The sequence below is a fragment of the Saimiri boliviensis genome, chromosome 8 (assembly GCF_048565385.1).
Source record: "Saimiri boliviensis isolate mSaiBol1 chromosome 8, mSaiBol1.pri, whole genome shotgun sequence".
In the NCBI taxonomy this organism is placed as follows: domain Eukaryota; kingdom Metazoa; phylum Chordata; class Mammalia; order Primates; family Cebidae; genus Saimiri; species Saimiri boliviensis.
The window spans coordinates 9,232,926-9,257,580 of NC_133456.1; the positions used below are offsets into that span (position 1 = coordinate 9,232,926).

The following is a 24,655-nucleotide window of genomic DNA, read 5'->3' on the forward strand; positions in this document are numbered from 1 at the left end:
CCGCACCCATTGGCCGGCCGCGGTGAGGAGCACGAGGCCACCGTGGCGGGCGCGCAGTCGGAGGGCGGCGGGCGGCCGGAGGGCTGAGGGCAGCGCGGGCTGCTGGCGGCGCGCAGTGGGCATGGCGGGTCCGGGGCTGCGGGCGGCCGCTCGACGCTGGCTACTGTGCGGAGGCCACGGCGGGCCGCGAGCTGCCTCGTCCTCGCCCTCCTGCCCTGGCTGCGGCCCCCCAGGTCCCAGCGCCCCCTGCCCGAGCTCTCCGGCACCCGCCGGCGGCGCCGACCTCAGCGCGCACCTATGGGCTCGTTACCAGGACATGCGGAGACTGGTGCACGGTGGGTGAGCCGGGGCGGGACGTGCGCCGGGGTGTCTTTGCGTGGACGGACGGACGGAGCCCCAGGGCTCCGGAGCCCAAGGGCCCGGCAGCTTTTCGCGAGAGGCTTCTGCCGGTCATCCCGGGGGCCTTTGGGGCGCCTCGACGGCCAGGGGCGGGCGGGAGGTTGGGGCTCCTAGAGCGGCTGTCGGAGTGCTGGGCCCTCACCGTCTTCCTTCGGGGTCCCGCCCGCCGTCAGGCTGCGGCGGAAACTCCCCCAGCCTCTTGTTCCCGGCGGGCTCTTAGTTGGGGCAGGAGTGCGCTGTGGACAAAGCCAGCGAGCGGCGCTAGGCGGAACTGGCTCCTAGGGACGGCCGGACCGACGGGGACCACCGGCTGGACGTCCCAGACACACTTCGATGTCGCCCAAGAGGTCCGGCCCCCTCTCAGCCCGGGAAGCGAAGGTTGGGAGGAACCAAGTCACCCCCGCCCCCTGGAGCTCACACCAGGGCCGCACAGGGCACTTAACCTCCCTGCCTGCTCTCTCCCTCTGAGGAGCGGCTTGGGGAGGCTGAGTCCTCTTCTCGGAGAGGGCCGACCGGGGCGCACTAGTGAGGCCCCAGAGCTGAGAGTGCCGGACATCGGCCCGCTTGTCTCCGTGGCTCTGGAGCAGGCGATGTGGGTTGTGACCCTATCACTGACCAGCTGGGTGGCCCCCCTGCAGGCCTCAGCCTCTCTCAAACATGAAACGGGGGCCTCTCTGTCCCAGGGTTGGGTGACGACTGGAACCAGGCCAAGTGGGGGCAGGGGAGCTTCCGGAGGAACCCCCAGGGGGTGACATGGCTTTCATTGCCTGGAAAGACAAAGTGGCCCTGTCTGGAAGATTCCAACTGGCTAGACGGGGGCTTTCACTCCGGCTTTGTAGGGTGGCAGAGACTCACTTCTTGACAAGTGAAAGCAGGAGGGTAAAGGCCACTGAGGAATGGTCATTTTGAAGCCTTGGGCATCTGTCCACCCTCGAAGTTCTGGGTTGAGTTTGTGTCTGTGGAGGGGCGCCCCAGCGCTATTTAAGAAGTCTCTGCTCTGGGCCTGGAGAAGACCCTCTGAGTGGCCTGAGAAGCCTGCCTTGGAGGTTTCAGGGAGGAGCATGGGGATCTACTGGACATTGGCCTCCTGGGCCTGCCTGCACCTTTGGAGCTTCACAGCCCTCTAAGCTCCTCGTATGCAAGGAGCAAAGTCATTTCCACTGAGATCCCATGGTGGCCACCAGCCGGAGCCAGCTTCACACCTCTGGGCACCAAGGTTTGCTTTGGGCTAATGCCCATGGGCTGAGAGGAGCGAAGCAGGCCCCCAGCCCCCACCCACCTGGTCTCAATGTGCTGATGTTGAGCGGCTAGGCTGAGGGGGCAGAGTGATTAACGCAGGTGGGGTAACTTGAATGGTGATCAGCCCCGCTGCCTGTTAGTGGTTTGGAGCAAGTGACTTCATCTCCCTGAGCCCCCGTTTCTTCCTCTGGATGATGGGGGAATAAGTGGGACTGCTTCAAAGGATTGGAGTGCGGATTGAACGAGACAGCCCTCTAAGGCAGGCGTCCCCAAACTACGGCCTGCGGGCCGCATGCGGCCCCCTGAGGCCATTTATCCGGCCCCCTGCCGCACTTCAGGAAGGGGCACCTCTTTCACTGGTGGTCAGTGAGAGGAGCACAGTATATGGCGGCCCTCCAACAGTCTGAGGGACAGTGAAGTGGTCCCCTGTGTAAAAAGTTTGGGGACGCCTGTTCTAAGGCATCCACAGGTGTCGTGGTTGCTAGAGAGCAGTTGGCCCTGGAACCTGGAGCCATGGGCAGGTGTGGGAGCTGGGGCTGAGAAAGGAGGGCAAGGGCTGGACGTGCTGGGTGGGCCACACCCTCAGCTGGCCCCCACACCACCACCACCTGTGGAAGGGAGCAGGCCACTGTTGCCCTGGACCTAAGGTTTTCCTAGTCCAGAAATCAGGCCAGGTGGCCAGGCCCTGTGGCTAGTTACCCATCCTGATTTGTTCCTGGGAGGACTATCTGCCCCTTGGCTCCTGGGAATATCCTTAAGGGCAAAGGTGAAGGCCTGGACCTAGCCAGGACTCTGTCAGCAAGGGACTGTACTGGGAAGATCACCAAGAGTCACAACCACAGTTGGTAACTGAGGGCCATGGGGAGGGCAAGGCCTAGGGTCCTCATGACACCAGGACCCTGGGCCTTGAAGGGCAGCTCAGAAGCAGTTCCCCAGAGGGCTGCAGCTGACAGTCCTTACTTGCATCCATGTGAAGACTCCTGTCTTTACCCATGGATCTGTGCTGGCCTGGGAAACCAGCCACACCTGATCCCCCACCCATACCCTGAACTTGGCTCCAAAGGAAAGGGGTGGGGATGGAGCCCTGTGTTCCCAGGGTGCATGAAGCACATCAGTGGGGTGTCTGACTTGAGCACAGCCGTTGCCAGGCACACTGTGGGGCTCCCCTGGCCCTCTGGCCTGGCAGCTTCTGCTTTGTGATTGGGACTGGAGTTGTGGCTGAGACAGGGATCCCCTGGAGGCTTAGAGCTGGGGCCCCTGCAAGGCAGTGTCCTGTGTACCTAGTCCTGCCTGCTCCCTTCTCCCTGCAGCCCCTGCTCCTGGAGGGACACTGGGAAATTGGGGACAAGATGCTCAGGAGCTCAGGAAGCATATCACCCATTTAATCCTGTATATGTGCAGGTGCAGAGTGGGATTGCTGCACAGAGCAGCACCTTCTTTATGACCTTCTTAGTAATTCTCTAGGTTGGTACAATTTTTTTTTAATGTTTGCAGAGGCAGGGTATCGCTATATAGCCTAGGCTGGTCTTGAACTACTGGGCTTCAAGCAATCCTCTCACCTCAACCTACTGAGTAGCTAGAACTATAGGTGTGCGCCACCATGCCCCACTTCACACAATTTTTCCTACCCTTTTAGAAAAAAGGAAACTGAGTCCCAAGAGATGAGGTGATGTTTCTGAAGTCACAGCCATAAGAGGGAGGGCCTGGTCTTCCTGCCTGACTTCATTTGCACACGGCCTTCCCAGCACATCTTCTTTCCCTTCCACTTTCCCCATTGTACAGATAGGGAAACCAGGCGGGTAACATGGGGCCCCTCAGCCTCATCTGCTTCCTTGGGACCCAGAGCCCATGCTGCACAGTGACCTGCTCAGCTTCCGGCTGTGGGCCTCCAAGCCACTGCAACCTCCTGGGAGCAACAAGGGACTTGGGGTGGCCACGACCACATCCCCAGAAGGAGCAGCCTGGATAATGGCCCAGAACCTGACATCACGTCCTGCATGTTGTAATTACCAATGTTCCCTGGCTAGAGCCAGCAAATGTCATTATATGGGCTGTTGGGCAGCTGAAATCTGATTAGAGGGGCCTCACTCTCCCCAGGCTGTGGGAGGTGCACAGAGCTGGCAGTCTGACAGCAGAGGGGCTTCTCATCCTACTAATGTTCCTGAGCTCCAATCCCAGCTCTGGGCAGGGTAGAAAGTCAGCATCCATGGCCTCAGCCCCCTAGTCTGGCCGTACAGAGCCAGCCATTCTGGGTTGGAGTCCTCAGTGCCTACCTGCTATCCTCACACATAAAAACCCCAGGGAGGCTGAGAGATGAGGCCAGAGGGCAGGGCAGCACAGAGGAGCTGAGAGGAGCAGAAGAGCTGTTGGATTGTAGGGGGCCACACAGTGGTGCTCCTGCATGGGTGTTGAGCAAGTGGGAGGATTTGCACTATAGAGCATCCCAAAAGCAGCTATTCTGGAGCTAGGCAGTGAGGAGTTGAGTGAGTGCTGCCAGGGTTCTAGCACGGCCCTGTGTCTGATGGGGCTAGGTAGTAAGATCCTGGAGTAGTCATGGGCTCAGTGCACCTGGTGGGCTGCAGGGGATAGTGTAATGCAGGCAGGTGTAACCATGGGGAGGAGTGCCAGCCATGGGCCCTGCCCACTGCCAACTCCACCTTACCCTAACCTTGTGACCCTGGGCCTGTTTGACCATCTGCAGCACTGGAATAAGAGCTGCCATTGCGGGGTGTTTCTGAGGCTCACAGGGCTGGGCCCCCAAAGCATCCCCAGGAGCCACAGCTGCTGCAGTGCTCATCATTCCATCACTGCCTCCCTGCGTCTCCTTCCACTAGACCTCCTGCCCCCTGAGGTCTGCAGTCTCCTGAACCCAGCAGCCATCTATGCCAACAACGAGATCAGCCTACGTGACGTTGAGGTCTATGGCTTTGACTATGACTACACCCTGGCTCAGTATGCAGACGCATTGCACCCCGAGATCTTCAGCGCCGCCCGCAACATCCTGATTGAGCACTACAAGGTGAGAGGGGTTCTTGCCACCAACACAAACCAGGGCCTGGAGGCTGGCAGGACCCGCCTTGGCCTAAGCTCAGGGCTGAGTCATGGGGCTCCCCTGGCCCTCTGGCCTGGCAGCTGCCCTGTACAAGTGGCTGGATGACCCCCTGGGGTGGCCACCCAGCCAGCAGGTCTGGCAGTGCTGTTGGCTTAGGCCCAGCCCTTTTCCCCCAACAGTACCCAGAGGGGATTCGGAAATATGACTACAACCCCAGCTTTGCCATCCGTGGCCTCCACTATGACATTCCAAAGGTGAGTGGCAGGACCTGCATAGGGGCTCCCTCCTTGGTGTCCTCTTGGTATGGTCATTACCCCTTAGCACCATCCAGCTGGGGTTCTGAAATGGGCTGAAAGAGGCTGGCTTGGGGTATGGTGAAACTGAATCCCTGGTGCCCCCAGAGCCTCCTGATGAAGATTGACGCCTACCACTACGTGCAGCTGGGGACAGCCTACAGGTCAGTTGGCTCTGCCCTGTCCCCAGCCCTGCCCCACCCTACGCTGCTGCCTGGGACCAGGACTGCCTTGGACTGATGGCGTCTGTGGGTCTGCTCAGGGGCCTCCAGCCTGTGCCAGATGAGGAAGTGATCGAGCTATACGGGGGCACCCAGCACATCCCACTGTACCAGACGAGCGGCTTCTACGGCAAGGTACTCCATACCCCAGCAGTAGCCAGCCCGCCCCATGGGCCATGCCCATGTCCCAGGGCAGATTTGGGGCCTTCATCTCTAGCACTGAAGGGGGTGTGGCCCCAAAGGGTGGCTGAGACCATGTCCTACGCCTGCTCCCCCGCCCCAGGGTCCCTCCATTAAGCAGTTCATGGACATCTTCTCGCTGCCAGAGATGGCTCTGCTGTCCTGTGTGGTGGACTACTTCCTGGGCCATGGCCTGGAGTTTGACCAAGCACACCTTTACAAGGACGTGACGGTGAGGATGCCGGGCCTGCCCTCAGATGGCAGGAACGGCTAAGTCCAGCCACAGCGGGGACAGGTCTACCTGGGCCCTGCTGCACCTTCACTATTCCCCACTGCCCCCAGGATGCCATCCGAGACGTGCATGTAAAGGGCCTCATGTACCAGTGGATCGAGCAGGACATGGGTAAGGGTGGGCAGAAGCCCTGCCGTGGCCGGCCTGAGCAGGTGGGAGGGCTGGCCCTCACAGTCCCGTCTGCCCCATTAGAAAAGTACATCTTGAGAGGGGATGAGACGTTTGCCGTCCTGAGCCGCCTGGTGGCCCATGGGAAACAGCTGTTCCTCATCACCAACAGTCCTTTCAGTTTCGTGTGAGTCCAGCCCCCTGTGGACGGAGGGACAGCAGGGCTAGGGCCCTGGGTGGGGAGGGTAGGCACAGAGCCACCCTCAGACCACTTGCCACCTGAACCTCCTCCGCACAGAGACAAGGGGATGCGGCACATGGTGGGTCCCGATTGGCGCCAGCTCTTCGATGTGGTCATCGTCCAAGCGGATAAGCCCAGCTTCTTCACTGACCGGCGCAAGTATGGGCCTGGAGGGTGTCGCAGGGCCAGGCAGGGTAATAAAGCAGGAGGCCAACGTGGCTCCTGCCCACTGCCCAGTGTGCTTGGGGTGAGGACACCCCCTTGCTGGCATGGGTCCACTTAAGCAGGTGGGCCTTTACAGAGGAGGGATGAGGGTTGCCCGGCCTGTGGCCCTGCCACAGATTGGAAGTCAGGCACTCTACCTGCACCCCAGGCCTTTCAGAAAACTCGACGAGAAGGGCTCGCTTCAGTGGGACCGGATCACCCGCCTGGAAAAGGGCAAGATCTATCGGCAGGTGAGAGCCATCTGGGGAGAGCAACACGTGGTGGGGCACAGGGCTTAACCAGGTCCCCAGGTTGTGCAGAGGCAGCCTCTGAGGAAGCAGCACAGCTCCTCAGCCCTAAGCAGCCCCATACCGTGGGGCTGGAGCCAGGGACTCCCAGCGAATGGCCGGCAGGGAGCAGGTCTGGGTGGCAACAAGAGCTTGACCTCTGGGTCAGGCTGCCTGGTTCTGAATTCCAACTCCACTACTCAGCACAGGGAGCCTGGGCTGGTTGCCTGACCTCTGTGCCTTGCTTCCCTTGTCTGCAAAAAAGTGTAATACTCTACTGAAGCTATGGTATAAAGCCCTCAGGATGGCCAGTGAGCCAGGCACAGAGGCTCAAGCCTTTAATCCCAGCAGTTTGGGAGGCTGAGGCGGCAGGTTAGTTTCTTGAGCTCAGGTGTTTGAGACTAGCCTGGCTAACATGGCGAAACTCCATCTCTACTAACAATATAAAAAGTTAGCAGGGCATGGTAGCATGCAACTATGGCCCCAGCTATTTCAGAGGCTGAGGTGGGAGGATCACTTGAGCCCAGGAGTTCAAGGCTGCAGTAAGCTTTGAGCACACCGCTGCACTCTAGCTTGGGCAACAGTGCAACACCTTGTCTTCAAAAGACAAGAATGGTCAGATTGTGAAATGCCTGATGAATGGTGTCATGTGTTGGGGCTGAGCACTCTCTGCTGCAGCCAGAAAACGTCTGGTTGGGGGCAGCTCACTGGGTGCTCTAGGGAAACTCCTCCTTCCTACCTGGCTAGGAAAATGAGAGGGACTGGTGTTGGGGGATTGGGTGTCGCTGAGCAGGCAGTGATTAAGGTTTAGCCCTGGCTGAAATGCGGAAATCCTGGCTGAGCTGGGCTTCTTCAGGCTAGGGGTTCTAAAGGCCTTGGGGCTGAGGGAGGGAGAAGCCAGCACCTAGCCAGGAGAGCAGTGTGGGGTGGCCAATACCCAGGCCTGACTTGCAGGAAACGCTCCCACCCTCTCAGCCCTGCCCATTGTTCCACCTCCCACCCTGCTGTACCCAAACTCCACGGCCCTCAGGCTCAGGTGTATCCCCTCAGCTCTGAGGGCACTGCTCTCCCCGGCCTTGGCATCTGGCCCCAGCTGAAGAGAGTTGTGCACCTTTGTGGGAAATGCATGACTTTCTCCCCTGGCAGCTTTCAGGTGATTCTTTATGCCCAATATTCTGAAGCTGCCTTACTCTGTGTGTTGGATTTTTGCCTGTCACTAAGTCTCTCAGACTCCTGTCCCTTGAGATTCTTTCTCTTGGTCCAGGGCCTGCCTGGGCCTCTGCCACTCCACTTGAACTTAGTTTAGCAATTCGATTCTCGCACCCCACCTGTTTCCCCCAGCACTTCCACTTCTAAGGCTTTGGATGCACAGACTGCTCTGAACTGTGCTTCCTGGGTGCAAATTCCTCGCTTTTGGGGTGTGGCCTCCTGCCCTGGTGGCTGCAGCCTTAGCACTGGTCTGCTGATTCCTGCTCTGGGCCCCTCGGTTTCTGCTGCCCTGTGAGCTTCCCCAGTTATGTGTGGGCCTGGCTGAGCTTCTCCAAATTTCTACGGCTCCAAGACATTGGTGTCCCTGGTGAGGTCTGCCATTGTTCTGCTGGGTCCCTCTGTGCTGAGGCAGGGGAAGCCAGCAAGGAGTTCAGGGCTGTGAAGTCTTCCCTACAGTTATTTTCTTATAAACAGGGTCTCAATCCCTAGCCTGGCATATGTATGAGACCACAGGGAGGATACCTCGAGGCATGGGTACCACATCAGCCTACAGGGTACCTTCCTGTGGCAGGCAGATTCCCCTTCCCAAGTAGGAGGGGAAAGGCCCCAGGGAGGGAGCAGCAAGGCCACGGGAAAGGGCAGCCAGCATCCGGCTGGATCTGGGATTCGGGAGGGAGGACGGGGACGACAAGGCGCTTGACTCAGCAGCATTCCCCTCCTCTCCCCAGGGAAACCTCTTTGACTTCCTACGCTTGACGGAATGGCGTGGCCCCCGCGTGCTCTACTTCGGGGACCACCTCTATAGTGACCTGGCGGTGAGGGAAGCAGGGCTGGGCTGCAGGTGGGGAGGACCAAGAACACCCGCCACCAACTGGTGCTCAGCCCAGTTCCGCTGCCCCACCCACCAGGATCTCATGCTGCGACATGGCTGGCGCACAGGCGCCATCATCCCCGAGCTGGAGCGTGAGATCCGCATCATCAACACGGAGCAGTACATGCACTCGCTGACGTGGCAGCAGGCGCTCACAGGGCTGCTGGAGCGCATGCAGGTGCAGGCCGGGGTGGCTGTGGGAGGGCCAGGACTGTAACCTCCTGGGTGCACACGCCCAATGCACACCCGGTGTCCCCAGACCTATCAGGACGCGGAGTCAAGGCAGGTGCTAGCTGCCTGGATGAAAGAGCGGCAGGAGCTGAGGTGAGCATGTGGGGCCAGGGCAGGCGTCCCGGCCAAGCCACCACCCCAGGCCCACCCCTCTAGTGCACCCTGTCTCCCTCACCAGGTGCATCACCAAGGCCCTGTTCAACGCACAGTTTGGCAGCATCTTCCGCACCTTCCACAACCCCACCTACTTCTCGAGGCGCCTCGTGCGCTTCTCTGACCTCTACATGGCCTCCCTCAGCTGCCTGCTCAACTACCGCGTGGACTTCACCTTCTACCCGCGCCGCACACCCCTGCAGCATGAGGCCCCGCTCTGGATGGACCAGCTCTGCACCGGCTGCATGAAGACCCCCTTCCTCGGCGACATGGCTCACATCCGCTGAGGGTACCTTTATTGTCCCAGACAGGCTTCCCACCCGTCCTGCCCCATCTACCCAGGGCATCCACCCAGACAAGCAATAAAAATGGTCTCCTCCCTGCATGTGCCTCTGCTTTCGGCCCCAGCCTTGTCACTTGACTGTGAGGATCCTCTGGGTGTCAGGGAAATCGTCCTCTAAGAGCGAGTCCTAGGAGAGCAGGGCTGTTGGTGGTGGGCGTGACCAGGGCCTGGACCCATCCCACATCCACCACACTTCCATGCTCACGTCAAAGGGTTCACAAAAGGTGTCATGGCTCCCAAAGATAGGGTTGGGGACAGAGACCAGGGTGGGGTTGGTCCCTTCTTGCCATGGTGAGACGCCATCAGCATCATCTTCCGCCTGGGAGCAGCAGAGGGGTGAGTGGTGAGGCTCCTTGAGTGAGATCCAAGTACCTACCATGGAAGCCCCAACCCAGCCCTACCTGGAAGGCAGAGAAGCCAAAGCCAGTGGGCTTGCCTCGGGTACGGAGGTAGAGGGCTCCGGCCACCAGGCCGAGCAAGGCTCCAGCAGCAAGCACAGCCCCCACACCTGCTGCCACAGGTGGGGCTTCAGGTGCCAGCAGCAGCCACTACAAACAGAGTGTGTTGAGGACCTGGTGGGAGCTCTCCCACCCCGTTCCCCAGATACACAGGTTGCGGGGGTGGGCAGGAAAGCCTCTGCCTCCCCCTTCCCCAACTCACGGGCTGTGGAGGTGCCAGGAGAGGGCTGGCCAGAGCATGGATGATGCCATTGAAGGCCATGATGTCCCACATGATGACATGGCTAACCACAACTGTCCCTGGAGCCTGCAGGGAGACCAGAGTCAGGCCCCATGGTGAGGGCCAGCGCCAGCAGGGTGGGACGGTGGCCACACTCACCACAGGGGCCCAGGAACTGTTGTCAGGGCCCACGTCCCTGATGATGAGGCTGAGGCCTGAGTGGGCCAGAAGCAACTTCCCCTGGCTGGCGTTGGCACTTAGGAAGGTGACGTTGGAGGCATGCAGCTCCAGGTCTGGACCACTCAGCGTCTGTGGGCAGAGCAAGGCCTATTGGCCTGGACCAGCTGGAGGCAGCTGACTCGGACTCTGGTCTCCCCACACCCCTGCTGGTTACCATGTTGTCCCCAAAGCCCTCATTGACAGGGACGAATAGTGTCTTATAGGTGAGCTCATCCTCCAGGAAGTCCAGGAAGTCGAGACCACGCTGGGTGGCATTGGCATAGCCCAGCAGCATCTGGCTCGGAGGAGAGGCAGAGCTGTGAGCAGGGTTCCTCCTCAGGGACACCTGCTGCTCTGCACCCCCCACCCCCAAGGCCGGGCCCCACACACCCCATAGAAAGTGGAGAAGTTGGCCGTGGCAGCCAGCACATCCAGCAGCTTCCCGTTGCATGTGCTGATCCCGTCACCCACGAAGCCGTCTCGGCATTGGCAGGCCACATCTGCAGGAAAGGCAGGTCAGTGGCTCAGTGGATTGGTGGGAAGGGGCAGAGCTGGGGAAGTAGGGTTTGGCCGGGTGGACGCACCTTGCACGCGGAAGCAGTAGGCGTCCCAGCGCTCCGAGAGGTTTTTTCGAGCACCCAGGCTGACTATGCCCACCCGCCCACTGCCACAGTCGGCCGTAGGGAAAACCACAGGGTGGGCAGCAGAGCCGTTGGCCAGCCAGCCCATGAGGCACAGGTGGAAGCCCAGCTGTAGGAACAAGAGGAGATGCTGAGACCCCCAAGACCCAGTTAAGGCCTCCCGCAAAGGCTCGGCCCCAACTTCTGGGCCCCACACACCTGCTGGGCAGCAGAGAGCTGAGGGAATGAAGCAAGGACAGCTCCCTGGGCTTCACATGCCGCCTCAGCCTCCGAAAAGTTCAGACCGTAAGGGCCGCTGGTGGCCTGGAGGTGGAAGACGCCAGCCCGTTTCTCTGCAGAAGGGAGGTATGCAGGGTCAGCGGGCTGGCTCTGAGGGATGAAACAGGGGTATTGGGAATGGGTAGGGAACACACCCTGGAAGTGCAGGTCAGTGCACACGGCATCTGAGTGGCAGGGCGGTGGCTGGCCCAGGCAGCGGTCCACAGGTGGTTCCGATTCCTCCAGACACTGCAGTCCATCACCCACGTAGCCTGAGTGGCACTCACAGCGCCGTGTGTTCTGGGTTGGGGAGAGCAGTGGGTGCCCTTCAGAGGCCGAAAGGTCTGCTGAGCCTCCCCACCCTGGCTGCTCAGCTCCCCCACCTGCTCACCAGGCCGGTGCTCAGGCAGTCGGCATGCTCGCTGCAGCCCCCACGGTGGCCATCTGCGCAGGGGTTGCGGGCGCGGCAGCTCCAGCCATCGCCCTCGTAGTTGGGCAGGCAGGTACAAGTGACCACTGTTCCCACCTGGCTGCAGTTGGCATGCTCACTGCAACCACCATGCCCATCCTGGCACAGGTCTGCCACTGAGGGCAGGGAGGGAGTGGTTGGACCTGGTGGCTGCAGGGGAGTGGGGGCCTCCCACCTCCATGTCCCTGCCCACCTGCCTACCTGTACACATGCGGCCGTCCCCTTCGTAGCCCAGGCTGCACTCGCAGCTGTTCCCTGCACGGCACACGGCCTCAGGTGCACAGGGTGGGGTACACACAGGCTGCAGCTCTGCCCCCCAGGGCCCAGCCCCCAGAATCAGGTTAGTAGTTGCCTTCTTGGCCTCTGCCTGTTCCACCCACCCTTAGTGTCTTTACTGATGTGTGCACATGTACATAAGTGTGCAGGGTGGGCAGGAGCACGGGGCTACTCACCCAGTTGCACTTCACAGCGTGGCCCAGTCCAGCCCTCATCACAGAAGCAGGAGCCAGAGCCCCCAAGGCCCTCATCACAGCGGCCATGCACGGTGCAGCGGCAGGCTGGGTAGAGAGTCAGTGGGAAGATAAAGATTAGCCCATCGGGGCCAAAGGAATCGGGGTGTGGGGTGGGGCGGGGGATGGCCCACCTTGACAATGGAGCCCAAAGGCACCGGGAGCACAGAGTTCACAGGCTGTCCCCACAAAACCTGAACGGCACAGACACTGGCCACTGCCACTCATGCCGTCCATGCACACGCCATGGTCACTACAAGGGCTGCTGGGGCCGCCAGGGCAAGCTAGGGGATAGGGTGGGAGAAGTGAGGTGGGGCCAGGGGCTCTCACCAGGACTGCTGCACATGTACCTCCAGCCTAGCCCTGCCATCTGTCCCTGACCCATGTCACCACACTGCTAAGATCCCTCCAGGCCCGTGACCTGGAGAACGTCCAGATCCTCCAGCACTGCTCCCCAGGTTCTGCACCATCCACTCTTCGGCCCTGCCCTCTCCCAGCACTTCCGCTAGTAAAATCTAACCACCCAGAGCTCCTCAGCCCCAAATACCCCAGCACTCTCTTAGGGACAATGGCCAGAGCTGTGCCTTGGCTCTCTTGGGGAATAGAGGTGCAGGTCAACAGTGTCTTAGGGCTCACCTTGGCACTCACTGCCATAGTGACCAGGGCAGCAGCTGGGTTTCCAGGTGGTGGTGACACAATTGCGGCGGCAGCCCCTGCCCACGCTTCGGGGCCGAACCCAAACATGGGGCTGGACCCAGACACTGCGTAGACCCAAAGAGTGCAGCGAAGGGGACGTCCAAAACTTGGAGGATAGGCGCCAGCAGGCCTCAGGTCTGCCCTGGGCCGAAGGATCGAGGCCGCAGTTTCGTGGTTCTGAGTTTAGTGGTCCTTGGGTTCTGCCCATCCCCAATCCATCCCCCACCCGATTCCCTCAGCCCCCCATCTCTCTACCTGCTCCTGTGACCCCTGAGGACAGGGTGGCTCCAGCCCGCAGATGCTGCAAGTGTTCTGTAAGGGAGTGAGGCCAAGACAGCAAAGTCAGGTGGACAGACACCACAGGCAGGGTGGCCTCCCGCCCGTCTGCCTCTGGCCTCCCTCACCAGTAGCAGGGCCCGGGTCTCAAAGCGGTCACAGCGAGCACCAAGGCCAGGTGGCTCCAGCAGCTGGTCGATGCCGTAGGCCAGGCCACCCTCAAAGGGCAAATGCCGCTGCACAATGTGGGCATCATCCTCACCCACCATGAGCTCACCCTGCAAGGGGAGAAAGTGAGGTACTCGAGGGTCACAGGTGCACTCCAGCCCCCACTGCCCGGGCCCCTGCCTCCTACTCCCCTCATCCAAGCCCTTTCCCCAGACTCACGGGCCTCATTCGGCTGCAGGAGAAAGAGATGGGGGTCCCATGCATAGTTCGAAGTGGGCCCAGATTGGGCAGGTCAGATGCCAAGGCCTAGCAGGTGGAGTCATGGTTGGAGGTGGAGAGGCAGGCTGAGCTGCAGACAGCGAGACCAAGGCTGGGGGCTGCACCCACCTCGACATTGCGGATTATGTGGCCCCGCAGAATGGCTGCTAGCTTGTCACGGTGGTCCTCATGGTACAGCCAGGCCTGACGTTCCAGAGGCAGGGCTTGCAAGGTGGCATCTGTGGGCCACAGCATTGTGAAGGGCCTATGGGATGGGTCTCGAAGCAGGGGCAGGAGCCCAGCCATCTGGTGGGATACAGCAAAGATGCGGTAGTTGCAGCCCAGTCAGAGACTAGTGAGCCAAGGCTGGGGGCTGTGCCACAGAGTGGAAGGGGCTCCAGAGGCACCCACACTCATCTGTAGCTGTCCCAGGCAGGCACGAGCATGCACACATCTCAGCCGTGCACACTGCTATCAGGAATGCAGGCACACACTTAGCACACCCCTGTGCTCACTCTGGGGGGCTCATGCACATAGATGTGGCCTGTACACACGTGAGTTCATACATACAGCCTCACACAGGACAGTCTGCACACAGGTAGTGTGACCCAACTGCAGCGGCAGCCCCTGGTCAGGCTTTGGAGCATAGGTACGCACACACATGCGCAAGTGTACATGTGCATATATGTTCACAAAGACGGGCCCACCAGTACCTTCAGGAGGCTGCCGACGATCTTGTAACCAAAGCTCTGGGCAGCGGCGGTGACGTTTCTCTGGGGAAAGGCACTGATAAACAGCTGGGCCAGGCAGGAAGGGAGGATGCTAGGCCCCCAGCTGCCTGCCTTCCAGCTCCTAGGCCTGTGCCTATCATACCCTCAGGACGGGCGCATCACCCGGCTTCCAGTGCAGTGCCTCAGGGGGCAGCAGGACACGGTCGATGAAGTGCAGTATGCCATTCACCGCCTCATGGTTGCTGCTCACCACACGCGCGAAGTCATTGAGGTATATGCTGCCCTGGGGGCGGGGCACAGGGCTGATGAAGCCAATGGGTGGGGTGCTCGGGAGCTGCCTGGGCCTGAGATGGGGCGGAGCCTGGGTTGGGCGAGTCTTAGGGTGCAGGCAGTCCAGGGTTCGGGTTCGAGACCAGGACTGGAGGTGGGTGGGATCCAGGGGGGAGTCAGGGCAGGGGGCAGGGCTCTGTTCTCAGAAGCACCCAAGGGCTCTGTAGTAGGCGAGGCACAGATCGTGGGTGGGGTCCCGGCCTGGCCTCAGCTCCCTCTCTCGGAGATGCCCCCTGGCTGGGGGAGGTGAGGGTCCGGACCTCGTGGGTGAGTGCCAGGCACAGGCATGCAGCGGGGGAGCCGGCAGGCGGGCGGGTTGGGGCAGGCCAGGGCCGGGGCTCACCTCCCTCTCGCTGAAGCGCAGTGGGTGCCCCGAGAGCGCTGTGGCGTACTCCTGCTCCAGCAGATCCTCGCTTCGCAGCCGCAGGCAGCCAATCACATGGTAGCGAAACACCAGCTGGCGATGCGCGCGAATCCGGGCCAGCTCATCCTGGAGCAGAGTCGCAAGGGGAGTGGGGGCCTTGACTGCCCCCTCCCAGCCTATGCAGGGCTGCCACCGGAGCGCCCAGCCCTGCCCAGCCTGGCTCTGGGGGCTGCATACCTGCGACAGGTTGCTCATTAGATAGGCGTGAGGCACGAAGATGGTGAAAGGCCCATCGCCCTTGAGCTCCTTGTATTCCTGCGGGAGGGGGTAATGGCATGAATGGAAGGGGAGCAGCCTGAGGCCTCCATGGATCTCCTGGGGAGGACTTGAACTCAGAGAAAGCACACTGGCCAACCCCCTGACAAGATGGGAACAGAAGCCCAACGAGGGGTGGGACTTGTAGGTCACAGAGGCCCAGGCTGGCCACTCACCAGGAGGTGGAGGCTGAAGAATGAGGCATGCTTATCCTTCTGGAGCTCCTGAGGGGGCGAGGGTCAGCTCAGATTTGGGGCGGCCCCCATTCAGGGCCTGGTGCCTGTCCCGGCACCTGCGCCCCAAGGTCTAGCCAAGGCAGACATGAGGAAAGGAAAGCCGGGGGGGGTCTGAGTTGGGGTCAGGGGTAGTTTCATGGGTCATAGCTGGGGTCAGACCCAGGTAGAGTCAGGGGTCAGGCTCAGGGTCATGGTCAGGGCCAGGATCAGGATCAGGTCTTTGCCAAGACCATGGGTCAGGCCCATGGGGCACAGCCAAGACCAGATCAGGGGTCTGACTTAGGCATCATTACCAGGCCGACTCGGGTACGGCAGGTGAGGCCGTCCCCCACGTGAGCTGTGTCACAGGTACAGGTCCTCTGGCCATCCCCTGTGCTTTTGCACGTGGCATAAGGGCTGCAGCCTCCATTGTTCTGAGGCAGGGACAGGAGAGGAAGGTATCAGTGGCTTCCGGGACTTTTCTATTCCACCCAGCCCTGTGGAAGAGGCTTGAAGGCCCCTTCTCAGTCCCTCACATCCTCTTTCCCACTGATCAAACTCGAGCTTGAGGGAGGATGGCCCACCCTGCAGAAGCTCTTAGGACCCTGCTGGAAGTGAGGAGGGCTGGTTCCTGCCTCAGTCCCCTCTCCCTGTGAAGGAGGGCAGGACTAGGGGCCCAACCTTAGAGCAGGGGTCCAGGAGGTCGCAGGTCCGGATGCCATCCCCACTGTAGCCCTCGAGGCAGCTGCAGGAGACCTGTCCCCAGTTTCAATCAGTGGGGCTGCTGGGAGCCAACAGCTGTCCAGCACCCTGGGTAAAAGGGTCACCCCTCCCCAGGCCTGCCCTGAAGGGAGGCTCCACCCTGTGAGGGCACGGCATGGCCCTCATGTCCACCCCTGCCATGCTGACCTGCTGGGGGCCCGTGGGGATGCACTCGGCATGAATGTGGCAGCCCCCGTGGTGGATGAGACAGCTGTTAATTTCTGAGGGAAGAGACACTGGGATGGGGCTGGCCGTTAGCAGCAGCACCCCCTTCATCTGTCCTTTGTACCTTCAGGTCCCACCCCTCCTCTGTCAGCACCCCCAGTCCCCACATGTCCCCATGCCCCTCAGCCCTTCCTAGTCTGACTAGGATCACTGAAGCCAGACCCCTAGCCCCACATACAACCCAGGCTGGGGTCCCAGTCTCACCCTGGCACAGCTCCCCATCGCCTGTGTAGCCATCCTGGCAGGTGCATGTCCGCTGCCCAGGTGCCACCTTGGTACAGTTGGCATGGGGGGAGCAGCCGCCGTGGCCATGGGCACAGGGGTCCACCTCTAGAGGAGATGGTCCCAGAGAGTCGTAAGGAGCAGGCACAGGCCAGGTGGGGACAGGAGAGGAGGGCGTGAGAGAAAGGAAAAAGTCAGAGGGAAGGGTGAGGCCCGAGATGGGACAGCGAGAACAGCTGGGCCTACAGGGAGTGAAGGGGCTCTGTGGGGACGGCCACCCCAAAACTTCAGGGAGGGCCCCGAGTATCCATGTGGCTGGACCTGAGCAGAAGGTGCCACTGCCGGAGTATCCTGCGGCGCAGGCACACGTGGGGGCTCCGGCCAAGTCCTGCACGCAGCTGGGAGGGGTGGCAGCGGCTCAGCCCATGCCTGTCCAACCGCGCCTTGACCCCCAGGGACTCCGCCACTCGCCCACCTGCCCCAGACTGGGCCCACTCACTTGGCATTGGGGTCACACTTCCTAGGGCACTGCGGGCCGGCAATTTCTGGGGGGCAGGAGGATGACTCTGGTCATTCGGACCCAGGAACTGCCTCCTTAGTAGCCACCTGCCCCCTCCCCCTGGGGACCCACTCACTCTGGTCACAGTGGAGGCCCTGCCAGCCCACATTACAGACACAGCTTCCGTCCCCTTGCAGCCCCTCCTGGCACAGCCCATGGGCACAATCACACACTGCAATGGGACGAAGGAGGACAGGAGTTACCCAGTGCCTCTATCCTGTCCTGGCTGGGGTCTCCAGACTGCTCTCTGCTGCCAGGAACCCACCCCTGCCCTTCCCTGTCCTCACCTCCGGTGCAGTTGGGTCCATAGCGGCCCAGCTCACACATCTCACAGGCTGTTCCGTGGAAGCCCTCGTGGCAGCGGCACTCCCCGCTGCCCAAGAACCTGTCCTGGCACTGCCCGTGGCCTGAGCACACACCTCCCAGGCCCCCTGGGCATGGCTCACACAGCGTGCCAAAGAAGCCAGGACAGCAGTCTGGCACCTGTTGGAGGGGGTGTGGGAGAGAGGGTGAGAGAGGCCGAGTATGGATGTCAGGGGGAAGGGGAACAGGGGCATCTCAGGGCCACAGAGCCATGGAGCAAAGCCCCTTGGAACCCCAGACTCAGAGATGAGCACGTCAGAGCCAAGAGAGACACAGAGATGCCTCCTAAAACCCTCCCTCTGGCAAGGTGGGGAAACAGGCTCAAGTAGGGAAGGGCTGCACCCAGATCCCACAGTGAGGGGCCGAGCAGGTCCAGTTGCTGCCCCTGGGCTTTGGCTGATGGAGCCAGCTCTGGACTGCCCTTTCTTCCTCTCCCTGTCTCCGCTCCCTGGGGAAGCAGATACAGGGACAAACACTCGCCCTCTGACTTCAAACCTCTCTCCCCTCTCCTTTGTCTGGGTTCTGGCCTCAACCTAGTCCCAGCCCAGCCTCTGCCCTTAAGATCCCAACTGGGCTCCTCCCTGGCCCTCCCCAACTCCCACCTCCCTCTCTCTCTGGACAGGCTTGGGGTGGGGGCTTCAGGGCAGACCTGAATCTTCTTGGCACATGTGTAAGAGCAGCCCCGGGCAAAAGAGAAGCCAGATCGGTAGACACAGCTTTTCCTGGGTGTGTCCTGGAAATGGTGACAGGCAGGAGTCGTCAGCCAGTGGCTTGGGCAGGGGCAGGGCAGTGAATAGGGAGACAGACAGATGGACTACAGGTATCAGGCAGATGAGCAGGACAGCAGAAGGGTCAGGCAGGGACCAAGACAGGCTGACCGATGGGAGAGGGCAGACAGAATCGAAGCCTCGGGCTGCAAGTCTGAGGGAGTCTTCTAAGAAGAGCAGACCAGCCCTCCAGGCCTCTATGGGGCCATCTACCACCCAGTTCCCTGTGCCTGGATGCCTGGGCCAAGCAGAGCTGGGCTGGAAGGTAACAGGATTGGGCACCCTGGCAGAAGTGAGGGCAGGCAGCACAGGGGCAGAGCTGCGCTAAGCCAGTCTCACCTGAAGCTGGTAGCCCTGAGTGCAGCGGAATTTCCTGGTGCAGTTTACACATTTCTCCTAGGCCAAAACGGGTGGGACATCAAGCAATCCAGGCTGGACCCCTGCCCTTCCTCGAGGACACCCTGACCATGTGCTCCTCCAGTCAGGCTAGCCAGCAGCTCCCAGCTCTGAACTCCCATGCCAGCCCTCCCCTGGCCCCAGCCTCTCACCCGCAGGGCCTCAGCATGGCTATGCAGGCAGCGGCTTGAGCCCACTGACAGGACCCCCGACAGGCCGATCAGCGAGCGGCCGGGGGCCTCCAGCATGGGGCCTTCCAGCGGTACATGGTTTACCTCAGGCTGGGGAGAGAGATGGAAGCTGAATCCACCCTCCCACCACCCTCACCAGGCAGGGCTGTAAGGTCAGGTGGCACTCCAGGGCCACGTGGCTCCCGGAGCAGAGATTAGAGGCTCCCAGATGAGGGAACTCCAAAGGGAAGGAAGAGATCTTCAGGAGTAGGAGCCCAGGCTAGGGTCTCCCTGCTCCCTGCCCCCCAAACCTGGCCACTGTGGTTGTAGAAGACGATCCAATGGGCAGGGCCCAGGAGGGAGTTGCGGTGCCCACCCTTCCCCAGGGCTTCCAAGGAGAGGGCCTCCCCCAGGATCACGTGGTGCCGCACTGTGTCTGCGTCCTGGGAGGGAAAGAGAAAGCTCAGGGGACTCCAGGATAACCAAGTGCCCTGGACAGACCGCCACACCCACTGCGTCCCTTCATGGTGGGATGGGAGGCTCGCCCTCTGTGCCTTTTCCCCCCTGCCATTGCCCCATCTCCATGGGCTCACCAGGCGGCTGCTATTGCCCTGGGCCTCCAGGGAGTGGTTGGTGGGCACGAAGATGGTGTAGGCAGTGGCAGCCTCAATCTGAGGAACCAACCTATGGTGCTAGGGATGGGGTGGAGGTCAGAGATGGGCATATTAGTTGTCAGTCTTGACACTGGGAGCCAGCCAGCTTCCTCTGGACCTGGGGCACAGTGCCCCGTGAGCAAGCATGTCCCCTCCTGCCAGCCTTCCTTACCTGCAGCAAGTCCCGGAAGAGGCTGAAGGCAGGCACCAAGTCCAGCTGCTGCAGCAACCCCTGCACACCAGGCACATCCCCTCGAGGGGGCAGTAAGACCTGGTACAGAGCACAGGGGCCTGGTCAGCATGTCACTGCTTCATGGCCTGCCTGCGAGGTTCCCTGCACACACCCTCCTCCAGCCATACCTGGCTGATGATGTGTAGGACACCGTTGGTGGCAAGGAGGTCAGCTACGTCCACACTGGCATTCTGCACCCAGACCCTCTGGAAGGCAGCAGCAGTGCTCAGCCACAGGTGGGCACAGATAGACCCTTAAAGGTGGGGCAGCCCCAACAGAGAGCCTGCCAGGCACACAGGTACCCACAGGTGGTCCCCAGGGTGGCCCAGAGGCTGGGTCCTGCGCAGAAGCTCCTCCCAGGAGCCGACTCTGATCCCGAGTCAGACTCAGGATCCACCAGCTAAGCACACAGACTCCACAGGGCATGTAACGAGAAGGGTGGGTGTGCACGGGCAGCTCACATGGACAGATGGCCCCCAGCAGCCAGTCATTCTTGGCCCAGAGACTCAGCGCCCATCAGCAATGTGTCCTGAGCACGTCCTCTGAGCCCAGCTCTGGGCAGAGCAAGGGGACCCCAATCTCATCCCTGCTGTGGGAGAGCCTGTAGCCACTGGGGCTCCCTCCCATGCACCACCTGGTCCCCTTTGTGGCCCAGAGTTCACCACATACCCCACTAATGTTGCGAATCTCCCAGTGTGTGCTGGGGTCCAGGGTGGCCGCTTCCTGCCCATGCAGCCGGGCCAGCTCCTTTTCGAAGAAGGCACCTTGGAGAAAGTGGGCCCTGAGGGGGCACAGTTTGGGAAGGTCATGGAATCAGTTAGTGTAAGTTATGGAGACCTTTGGTACTGGGCCCATCCCAGTGGGTAAGCGCCTGCCAGGCTGACGACTTGCCAGGGAGGGGCGGGGTCCTGCAGGAAGCCCCTCCTGTAGCCTGGCAATGGTGGTCCCACCTGACCAGGTTCGGCAGCATCCGTGGCTGCAGCCAGAAAGCTTGGTCCTCGGGGCTCAGCCGACGGATGGCAGCCTCAGAGGGCACCAGAGCTGTGACTTGGCGGTCGGCAGGAAGCGTGATGCCGGCACTCTGCATGCACACAGGGAGCAGGGTGGGAGTGACAAAAGCAGCCACCATCTTCAGATCCCCTGCTCTAGGCTCCAGGCCTGCCCCCGACCTCCTGCTCTTGGAGATGTTATATGGCACCCCTCCATCCAGGCAGGCCTCCTGGATTTGAACTCCCAACCCCAGAATTCTGCCCTGTCCTACCTTGAACCACTGGTAGAAGACGGAGAAGTGGGCATTTGCCTCCAGCTCCTAAGGGAAGGGAAAAGGCTGAGGTCACAAGACCAAAGGCAAATTCAAGCCCCTTCCCCACCACCGGTCCTGAGCAGCGCCCCTTTCCCACCTGAGGTGCTGGAGAGGGCTCCTCCCCAGCCAAGCACAGGGAAGACAGAAAATGAGTCTGAGCACCTCTTACCTGGAAGATGTCTCCGTAACAGCTGAGGCCATCACCCCCAAAGCCAGGGGGGCACGTGCAGACCCGCTGACCTCCCCCCACTGCCTGGCAGGTGGCCTGCAGTGGGAGTGAGAAAGGGCCTCCATTCAGACCCAGATGGCAGCTGGGCCCTCCCTCCCCCAACTCTCTGCCTGTCCAGCCACCCAGCCCCAGCCCCACCCCTTGCTCTGCAGCCACTCGGTCTGTGTTGGTGGCACTCCTTCGGTGTGCCTAGCCCTGCCACCCAGGATCACTGGGCATCTGACATGAGCATTACCCATGCCAGGTGAGTTCTGGGAAGCCCAGGGTTGTGGGAGCACCCAGGAGGCCCTGCACTCTCAGGAGCCCAAGCTGAGAGCAGGAGGAGCAAGCCAGGCCCAGGTGCCGCTCACAGAGGCAGGGGTGTGGTGGGGTGGAGCAAGGGCAGGGGACAGCGAGGAGTTCAGCACAGCTAAGGACTGTGGAACAGGGGCAGGAGTGGAACAGAGAGAGGAGACTGGGCAGGGGCGGCGCCCTAGTAAGGAGAGGTGAAGGGGAAGAGGAGTGACATGGTTGGATTTGAAGTTTAGAAAGCTCTTCATCCTGACAGGATACAGAGAGACACCCAGAGATGGGGAGGGAGGGAGAGCTACAGCCCAGGCCCACCCAGAAAGCCTCCCCAGGGCTCTGAGCCTTGCACCCCCTTACCAGGCCGTGGCAGCCGCCATTGCCTGCCCGGCACGGGTCGATGGGACTGCACTGGTAGCCGTCCCCGGCAAAGCCCGGCTTGCAGGTGCATCGGCTCTGGAGAGGTTGGGAACAGACAGCCTTGTCTCATGATGAGCATCCGACCCTTCCTTCCTCCATTACTTGGCTCTCACTGGGCACTGCCCCTGGAGAGGCCTGCCAGACCCCAGAGGAACTTCTCCCAGCCCTACTCTCGGAGATCTGTGCTCTAGATGGGGAGACAGAGGCCCTAAGGGGAGACTGGCTCTCAGGGTGAGTCCCCAGAGGTGAGCGCATTGGCAGAGAAACGTCCATGGAGACTTGCTGCCCCTATACTTTGAGCTTGCGGCTCTGTCAGAGTCATTGAGGCCAGCAGCTAGCTTGTGGCAAGTGGGCAGGTATCTGCCAAGGCCAGCCCAGGAGAGTGGCTCAGATCCCACCTCCACCCCTGCCACCCTGTTCAGCTGCTCTGGTCCCTCCCACCAAATGCTAGTGCCCCTGGGCCTGCATACACTGCAGGTGAGTGACCAGAGAGACCCCTCAGATCTCAGGTGCCCTTGTTTGCACATTGGGGGTATCTCACTGGCGCATTCAACACCTCCGTTCTGAATTGTAAGGCCCTTATGGGGTTTGGAGCTACCGCTCTTACACCTGTCAGTACTTACTGCTAAGGCTCCACATGCTGGTACCTAGAGGCCACCTTGGAGTTGGGAGGACAGGGAGCCCCATAGGCCTGGCCATGCAGAGGCTGACCCTGAGCAGCCAGGCCTGGGCCAAATGCGGAGGCTGACCCTGACCAGCCAGGCCTGGCCTCCCAGCTGACTCATTAGACAGTCTTCAATGCCTGTTCAAATGCAGACTCACCAGTTCTGAAATGCTCTGCACGGAAGGCTCCAGGTTCTGAGCTCCCGTAACTAGACTCAGACACTGCAAAGCTCCAGGGCTGGATTTCCATGAGGCTAAAGTTTTGGGGAAGTTACTCCCATGGGCAGGGAGCTCTTCTTGCTTTGTTCAGTATCGAATTCCCTACATCTAGAATAGGGGCTAGCACGGGACACTTGCCTGATAACACCTGGGAAAGCAGTGAGTGGATGGAGGAAGAAGCGAATCCCAGCTGCTACTACTCAGCATTTCAGCACTGGGTTATCATCTGCACCTGAGGTTCCAGACCCTGAGCACCTGATTCTGTGTTCCAGGAGTCAGATGGGGCAGGGAGAGACTCCCCCAGCACCAAGGCCCCCACCCCCTCTCTGCTGCACCTCACCTGCCCAGGGCCAACATAGCTGCAGAGGGCGTCAGCGTGGCAGCCACCTCTCGTGTCCAGCTCACACTCATCAATAGCAACACAGATGTGGCCATCCCCACTCCAGCCTTTGTGGCATGTGCAGTTGTGGGTGCCCCGGGCTCCAGGGACACACTCAGCCTATGAGAGCCAAGGATAAATAACTCAGGGACATAGGGACGTAGCCAGAGGGCCAGGGCATCCCACCTCCTGCCTGTGGGTCAGAACTTCAGGGCAGGAACAAGGGGACTGACATTCTCTGAGCAGCCGCCACGGTCTGGGTGGGAGCAGGGGTTGCTGGGTGTGCAGGAGAAGCCATTGCCCTCAAAGCCATCAAGACAACGACACCTGGGGGTGGGCGAAGGAGGGGCCTCCAGTGAGCCTCAGGAGGAGGCTAGAGGCTGCAGACAGGTGTGAAAGGTCATGGGTGGGGCAGAGAGAAAATGTGAGTCCTCACCTGGCAAAGCCCCCTTGGGTAACACAGTGGGCATGCAGGTGGCAGTGCACAGCCATCTCTATGGGCCCACAGTACCTCACGGTCTCATTGCAGAAGCGGCCGCTGAAGCCAGGGGCACACGTGCCCTGCTGGCACACCCCCCCACTGCCTGGACGGTTGTCGCAGAGACCATGGACACAGCCGCAGTCTGTAGGTAGTAGATGGGAGCAGGGAAGCTGAGGAGCAGGAGGCAGGGCTGGCTGGATGGGCTTGGGAGATACAGGGAGCAGGGCAGCCAATACAGGTTGGACTTCCGGGACGAAAAATCAGGGTTTCTCAGACTTGATAGGCAGATGAAATGTGAGGGGGGCATTCTGAGCTTTCAGTCACCCCATTCCAGCTGCCTTAATCCCAACACCACCATCAGGAAGTTCTTCAGTGTGTCTGACCTAAGTCCCACATGTTTTAAATTAAGCCACAATTTCCTTCCTGGAATGGGTGAAAGGGACTGCATCTCCTTCTGTTCCCAAATCTTCCTCTATTCCCTCTGGCCTTCATTCCTCCTCCTGGGGCCTCATTTCCCTTCTTGAGAGCCCCCAGATCCATTTTCAAGCAGAACGTTTTTCTCCCTAGGAGGTGGCCTGGGCCAGGACAACCCACCTTCCTGGCACTGATCTCCATGCTTGTTTGGGTTGGAGCAGATGTGGCAGGCAATGCCCTTGTAGTCTGGGAAGCAGAGGCAGGCCCCGTTGCCCTGGATCCCATCGCTGCACTAGAGAGTGAGCAGAAGGCAGGATTAGTCATGGGGAAGGGACTCTCTACATCCCCTCTCCCAACACTCCCTTCTTTCATGAGCTGGCTCTGATGCTCCCCATGAGAACTCACCCTGGAAGGGCTCTTCAAAATCACTGATGCTGCCAAAGACCTAGCCCCTAAAAGGCAC

General features: G+C 60.8%; 2 protein-coding genes across 8 annotated transcripts in view; one reads left to right on the top strand and one right to left on the bottom strand.

Annotated features, from left to right (window-relative positions):
• Window positions 1-7: 7 nt before the first annotated feature.
• NT5DC2 (5'-nucleotidase domain containing 2) lies at window positions 8-9,363 on the top strand. 4 transcript variants are annotated; one of them, XM_010347050.3, is made up of 15 exons: window positions 286-335; window positions 3,421-3,640; window positions 4,473-4,657; window positions 4,870-4,944; window positions 5,092-5,147; window positions 5,246-5,339; window positions 5,488-5,616; window positions 5,727-5,787; window positions 5,869-5,971; window positions 6,083-6,184; window positions 6,399-6,480; window positions 8,454-8,540; window positions 8,634-8,774; window positions 8,856-8,920; window positions 9,006-9,363. In XM_010347050.3, the coding sequence occupies exons 2-15, from the start codon at window positions 3,487-3,489 to the stop codon at window positions 9,265-9,267; spliced, it is 1,596 nt and encodes a 531-aa protein (XP_010345352.1). In that variant the 5' UTR covers window positions 286-335; window positions 3,421-3,486; the 3' UTR covers window positions 9,268-9,363. The 4 variants fall into 4 exon arrangements, with proteins under 4 accessions (XP_003936630.2, XP_039333084.1, XP_039333085.1 ...); XM_003936581.4 differs by lacking the exon at window positions 3,421-3,640 and having other exon boundaries at window positions 8-335; XM_039477150.2 differs by lacking the exon at window positions 3,421-3,640 and having other exon boundaries at window positions 40-335; window positions 9,126-9,363.
• STAB1 (stabilin 1) overlaps window positions 9,260-24,655 on the bottom strand; it is a 30,182-nt gene continuing 14,786 nt past the window's right edge. Inside the window, exons 22-69 of one of the 4 annotated variants that reach the window (XM_010347049.3) lie at window positions 24,373-24,484; window positions 23,734-23,920; window positions 23,531-23,624; window positions 23,259-23,417; window positions 21,977-22,072; window positions 21,272-21,367; window positions 21,061-21,108; window positions 20,750-20,880; window positions 20,469-20,580; window positions 19,928-20,005; window positions 19,740-19,838; window positions 19,508-19,606; window positions 19,226-19,357; window positions 18,897-19,025; window positions 18,688-18,744; window positions 18,231-18,314; window positions 17,506-17,701; window positions 17,295-17,390; window positions 17,159-17,204; window positions 16,981-17,057; window positions 16,642-16,767; window positions 16,360-16,433; window positions 16,132-16,206; window positions 15,765-15,884; window positions 15,412-15,459; window positions 15,158-15,235; window positions 14,900-15,046; window positions 14,369-14,509; window positions 14,209-14,268; window positions 13,625-13,801; window positions 13,457-13,543; window positions 13,198-13,347; window positions 13,049-13,105; window positions 12,734-12,935; window positions 12,232-12,381; window positions 12,041-12,145; window positions 11,790-11,897; window positions 11,511-11,704; window positions 11,275-11,419; window positions 11,060-11,193; window positions 10,805-10,970; window positions 10,611-10,720; window positions 10,396-10,515; window positions 10,161-10,310; window positions 9,984-10,088; window positions 9,725-9,871; window positions 9,529-9,642; window positions 9,260-9,450 (exon numbers count right to left, since the gene is read on the bottom strand). In XM_010347049.3, coding sequence (XP_010345351.3) covers window positions 9,394-9,450; window positions 9,529-9,642; window positions 9,725-9,871; window positions 9,984-10,088; window positions 10,161-10,310; window positions 10,396-10,515; window positions 10,611-10,720; window positions 10,805-10,970; window positions 11,060-11,193; window positions 11,275-11,419; window positions 11,511-11,704; window positions 11,790-11,897; window positions 12,041-12,145; window positions 12,232-12,381; window positions 12,734-12,935; window positions 13,049-13,105; window positions 13,198-13,347; window positions 13,457-13,543; window positions 13,625-13,801; window positions 14,209-14,268; window positions 14,369-14,509; window positions 14,900-15,046; window positions 15,158-15,235; window positions 15,412-15,459; window positions 15,765-15,884; window positions 16,132-16,206; window positions 16,360-16,433; window positions 16,642-16,767; window positions 16,981-17,057; window positions 17,159-17,204; window positions 17,295-17,390; window positions 17,506-17,701; window positions 18,231-18,314; window positions 18,688-18,744; window positions 18,897-19,025; window positions 19,226-19,357; window positions 19,508-19,606; window positions 19,740-19,838; window positions 19,928-20,005; window positions 20,469-20,580; window positions 20,750-20,880; window positions 21,061-21,108; window positions 21,272-21,367; window positions 21,977-22,072; window positions 23,259-23,417; window positions 23,531-23,624; window positions 23,734-23,920; window positions 24,373-24,484 — 5,475 coding nt within the window. In that variant the 3' untranslated portion in view covers window positions 9,260-9,393. Of the gene's footprint in view, window positions 9,451-9,528; window positions 9,643-9,724; window positions 9,872-9,983; window positions 10,311-10,395; window positions 10,516-10,610; window positions 10,721-10,804; window positions 10,971-11,059; window positions 11,194-11,274; window positions 11,420-11,510; window positions 11,705-11,789; window positions 11,898-12,040; window positions 12,146-12,231; window positions 12,382-12,733; window positions 12,936-13,048; window positions 13,106-13,197; window positions 13,348-13,456; window positions 13,544-13,624; window positions 13,802-14,208; window positions 14,269-14,368; window positions 14,510-14,899; window positions 15,047-15,157; window positions 15,236-15,411; window positions 15,460-15,764; window positions 15,885-16,131; window positions 16,207-16,359; window positions 16,434-16,641; window positions 17,058-17,158; window positions 17,205-17,294; window positions 17,391-17,505; window positions 17,702-18,230; window positions 18,315-18,687; window positions 18,745-18,896; window positions 19,026-19,225; window positions 19,358-19,507; window positions 19,607-19,739; window positions 19,839-19,927; window positions 20,006-20,468; window positions 20,581-20,749; window positions 20,881-21,060; window positions 21,109-21,271; window positions 21,368-21,976; window positions 22,073-23,258; window positions 23,418-23,530; window positions 23,625-23,733; window positions 23,921-24,372; window positions 24,485-24,655 lie in introns of all 4 variants that reach the window. The other 3 variants (XM_039477149.2, XM_039477148.2, XM_039477147.2) reach the window with 3 other exon arrangements.